The 5313-nt window shown below is 41.4% G+C and overlaps 1 protein-coding gene across 1 annotated transcript; it reads right to left on the reverse strand.

Moving 5' to 3' along the window:
- Positions 1–357: 357 nt before the first annotated feature.
- LOC106002097 (digestive organ expansion factor homolog) lies at positions 358–5096 on the reverse strand (the record flags this gene model as incomplete). Its single annotated transcript, XM_013037022.1, has 3 exons — positions 358–528; positions 3944–4187; positions 5057–5096. Coding segments are annotated over 3 exons (455 nt in total), but the record flags the coding sequence as incomplete, so codon positions are not given.
- Between the last annotated feature and the right edge of the window lie 217 nt (positions 5097–5313).

Consider the following 5313-nt stretch of genomic DNA (forward strand, 5'->3'; position numbering starts at 1 on the left):
CACACACACACACACACACACACACACACACACACACACACACACACACACACACGGAATCTCATCTGGAAGATGGAAAGATCCCTGGGGTCAGGTTCCATGACTGCCTGGTTTTGAGCCATAAGACACTTTCTTCCCCACCTGGAGTTCAGGACACTACACATTGTAATTTCACCTTGTGAACTCCACAGTCCTCAACACTGGCTGATCACTGAAAATCCTAAAGTACCTTTGAGAAGTATAGCTTTCCAGCTCTGTTTTTACTGCTGTTCCTCTCAGAACTGGAGACTATGTACAGATCAATGCACAACCCCATGAAGCACTTGTGAATTCAAACCCCACATGCTGTGCTCTGACCTTGTGATGCTTTCAGAGAACAGCTGTCTCCACTTGGCTCCTCAAGAAAATTGGTTTCCAGGCTGAACAGCGACTCGTGTTTTGCATCTGTGAACTCCTCTGGGGATTTCTGTGATGTCCCAGGTGGCTCTCCTCCATCTTTTCCTTCGGGGTTACCAGGTACAGCCACATCTATAATTTTGAGAAATATTTTTAAGAATTACTCATTAACATAATTATGATTCTTTTGATGTATGAACTGAAACTCTCTAGACTATTACAACATTGACAGTCATCCCCATTATTTATTTTTAAATAATCGTTAAATAATTCAGGTGGAAGGCTCAGATATCAACACTAAGCTTGATTACTGACTCAGTAGGATGGCTAATTCTGCAATATAGCTGGGTCACAATGCTTGGATATTTGGTTGAATATTATTGGAGATGGTCCTGTGAGAATGTTTTTAGATGAGATTTATATATAAATTGATAGACTCTGTGTAAAGCAAGTGTTACTCTCCATAATATGGGTGGGCCTCACTCAATCTGAGGTTCTAAACAGAACCAAAAAAAGGTTGATCTCTTTTGAGCAGACTGGTAGAAACACCTTTGACAGCTCCTCAGAGACCGCTTGCCTTCATGACTGTCCATGGACTTGAAATGTGACTCTTCCCTTAGCCTCAAGACTGCTAGCCATCCTCATCAAGTATTTGGTACCTGCCAAGCCTCCATAATCATATTCCTTAAAATATTTATTGTACATACAAACACATATCCTTCTACACACACACAAACATGATCTGTTTCTCTGGAGAACTTTAATGTACCCAGTTCTGGTAAATTCCTTTAAAATAGTACACAAGGATGAATCTGAAATGATGTTCAAAGCTGTACTCATTATGATCAGCAATGACTGAAAAAAATGGAAATGTCTACTAATGTCTACTAATAAAGAGACAATGAATCACTTGGAACTGAGTACAGTATAATTAAGAAGTTAATAGCCAGGTGCCGGTAGCTCACGCCTGTAATCCTAGCTACTAAAAGGGCTGATATCTGAGGATCTCAGTTTGAAGGCACCCTGGGCAGAAAAGTCTGTGAGATTCTTATTTCCAATGAACTACCCAAAAGCCAGAAGCAGTGCTGTGGCTCAAATAATAGAGTGTTATCCTTGAGTAAAAAAGCTCAGGGACAGCACCCAGGCCCTGAGTTCAAGCCCCAGGACTGGCATAAAAAAAAGAAGCTAGGGGATCTGGGAACGTGGTTCAGTGGTAGAGTGCTTGCCTTGCATGCACGAGGCCCTGGGTTTGATTCCACAGCACATAAGCAAAAAAAGCCAGAAGTGGCACTGTGGCTCAAGTGGTAGAGCACTAGCCTTGAGCTGAAGAGCTGAGGGAAAGAGGGGAGGGGAAGGGGTGGAAGGAAAGGAGGTCGGTGGGAAAGAAAGGTGGGCATAATTTCATGTGCCAGTGATCCCAGCACCTGGGAGGCATAAGGAGAATCATTCAGTGTCTGAGGCAAAAACCTGAGACCCTCTCTCTGAAAAATAACTAATACAAAAAAGCTGGAGACATGGCTCAAGTGGCATAGCACCTACCGAGAAGGCACAAACCCTGAATCCAAGCCACGTAACTGCACCTACCAGCAGCAAAATATAAATTCTCAAAAAGATAGTTGTACTCAGGAAGTGGCGCTGTAGCTCAAGTGGCAGAGCGCTCGCCTTGAGTTGAAGAGCTGAGGGACAACGCCCAGGCCCAGAGTTCAAGCCCCACGACCGACAAAAAAAAAAAAAAAGATAGTTATACTCAATATACATATCCACAAAAAGTTGAAAGTTATGGATGTAAAGTTAAAAATTGTTCATCTCAGGGTGGTAGAGATACAGGTTATGAAGGCTTTTAAATGTGTGTGTGTGTGTGTGTTTGTCAGTAATGGTGCTTGAATTTAGGGCCTTGCACTCACTCAGCTTGCTTGCATAGCTTTTACTTTACCATTTGAGCCATGCTTCCAGCCCTGGTTGCTAGCTAATTGGAGTCTCTGGGCTTTCTCGACCCAGGCTGGCTTTGAATCAAAACCATCCAAGTATCAGCCTCCTGAGTAGCTACAATAAGTGTGAACCACCAGCACCTCTTAAAATTCTGCAGTAAATACTACTTTTAGAATTTGCACAACAAAAAGTTTTCAGAACCAAACCCAAACTGAAGACCAAATCTGAAGCAATGAATTTTTATCCCAGAAAAACTAACTTGTTAAAATAAGAATGAGATGCCATACCTTAAAACATAGAGGGGGGAGAGGGGGGCGGGGAGGATTGGGGGGTGGGGGGGAAGATGGGAAGGGATGGGAAGGCGAAACAAAGGAGGAGGCTACAAAGCTTGATAAGAAATGTACTCATTATCTTGCCCATGTAATTGTAACTCCTCTGTACAGTATTTTCACAATAAAAAAATAAATAAAAATTAGAAAAAAAAACAGAGGAGGGAAAGCTGATATAAGGAAAATAGACATTAGAAACTAAGATAGCAAGATGTAAAAAGTCACCCAGGTATATTCATTCTGGACTTTGAGCACAGAAGAATCACAACATGGTGCGCAAACGATAGGCATAATTATTCTTACATGAATTCATATAATATTGAGACACAAGCCAGGCTCCAGTGGCTCATGCCTGTAACCCTAGCTACTCAGGAGGCTGAGATCTGAGGATCACAGTTCAAAGCCTGCCTGGGCAGGAAAAGTCCATGAGACTCACATCTCCAATAAACCACTCAGAAAACCGGAAGTGGTGCTGTGGCTCAAATGGTAGAACGCTAGCCTTGAGCTGAAGAGCTGAGACAAGTTCCCAGACCCAGAGTTCAAGCCCCACAACCCATAAAATAAATAAATAAATAAATAAACATACTGAGGTTGTCTGATGTCTGGGATGCAGAACTAACAGCAGAAGAATAAGGTGGAACATTTTGGTGGTAATGGAAATATTCCATCTTATTTGGATGGTAATAGCATAGGTGAATTAATTCGCCCAAACTCATCAAATCATATGAAGTTAGAAACGTTTTATTGTATGTAAAACATAACTAATGAAGTTGATTCTACAGTTAAAGACAGTGAGTCTAGGTGAGATGGAGTCCCTTTGAGCTTTTAATTCTAGATCTTCCCCAAAGTCTTCCCTAAACACCTTGGCAGTATGCCATCTCTTCAACACTGTCTATCGAGCTGTTGTTCCATGCAGATACAAATCTGCTGCTTGAATACCTCTACATATTTCTGGTCTGTCTTCCATCAAACTTGGTTACCCCAAGGCCATAGGTAATTACCTCTTCAATATACTGAAAACCATGATGCTAGACTTATGTTCTTCCTGAGTGTCAGGGAACCTGATCAAATCCCTAAAATTGCACAAATAGTATTTCTGCAATTTTCTGGTATATATGCTCTTCAATCATAGCAGCTTCTCAAAATATAAGCCAACCAAACAAGGTTAAATTTCTGCTTTGTCTCTGCAGGTTATCACTCAAGGAACACATGACACTTCACCCCTTGGGCACTGTGTCTATGACCCAATATGGATAATGTATCCATCCATTAGCCACAACAAAACTTACTGTCCTGTATCTCAGCAGACTCTGCTTCTTCTTCCACACTGACATCACTCCCATCATCTGCATCATTCATGTCTGTCTCATCTACAGCACCTTCTTCTTCCTCTTCTTCCTCCTCCTCTTCATCATCTTCCTCATCTTCCTCAGAAGCATTTGTTAATGTAGCAAGCAGTTTGTGGTATCCAGAAACTTGCTCTGGTTCACTGTCGGATTCGCTTTCAGAATTTGAAGTGTCTGAGCTCTCTGGCTTAAAGGAAAATAGGAATTTTTTAAAAAAGAAAAAAACCTCTACTTTTCCTATTATCACCCTAAGATTATAATCAGAACAAAACATTGAGACTTCCTTAAATACAAAAGTTGTTCTGCAATTACGCGGCATCTCATCTACTCAACCAAGCCCAGAATTAAATTCACTTAAAACAGTTAAATCAAGTCACAGTTTTAGAAGATCTTATATCTTTGGGATGCTAACAGTCTACATGAGAAGAAAACACTTTTTTTTTTCTTTTTGGTGTTGTGGGGCTTAACTCAACCTGGGCGCCTTCCCTCAGCTCTTCAGCTCAATGCTAGCACTCTACCAGTAGAGCCACAGTGCCACTTCTGATTTCCTGAGTGGTTTATTGGAGATAAGAGTCTCACTGATTTTCCTGCCTGGGCTGGCTTTGAACAGGATCCTCAGACGTCAGCCTCTTGAGTAGCTAGGATTACAGGTGTGAGGCACCTGCACCCTGCTAAAACAGACTTTTAAAACATAAAGATTCACGCCATAATGAGACTTATGTTTCAGTCATTAGTCTATGTGTTTAAAAGAACAAGAGGAGCTTCTCTCTGTAATACAATGGGATCTTTGTTCATTTTGTGCTTTATTTCATTTTTTTTTTTTAATGCTAAGCAAAATGTACCTAGAGCTCTCTGACAGGCCCTAACAGTCTAAGATCTTGGGGGTAGTTTTCAGCTCTGGCTTCTGTATTATCACAATGGAATGTTTATAGACATCTGCACATAAAACCAAGCAGTAGTACTAAAATAAAAGTTTGTACGTACTCAAGCTTTGTTTTTTATACATAAAGGTAACAACCCAGTTCCAACTAGTATAAAGGAGATACAGAGCATTACCAGGTGACAAATCTGTGGTTTTGCTTCCTTTCTGGAAACTCTGAAAAGAAACAAGTAATCCAACGGTCAAGTCAAATTAGTTTAAGGACATCACGTGACACACAGACAGACCACACACACGCACACACGCACACACGCACACACACACACACACACACAACATCACGTGACACACAGACAGACCACACACACACACACACACACACACACACACACACACACACACACACACACACACACACACACACACACACACA

Source organism: Dipodomys ordii, unplaced genomic scaffold (assembly GCF_000151885.1).
Source record: "Dipodomys ordii isolate 6190 unplaced genomic scaffold, Dord_2.0 Scaffold3174, whole genome shotgun sequence".
NCBI classification, from domain to species: domain Eukaryota; kingdom Metazoa; phylum Chordata; class Mammalia; order Rodentia; family Heteromyidae; genus Dipodomys; species Dipodomys ordii.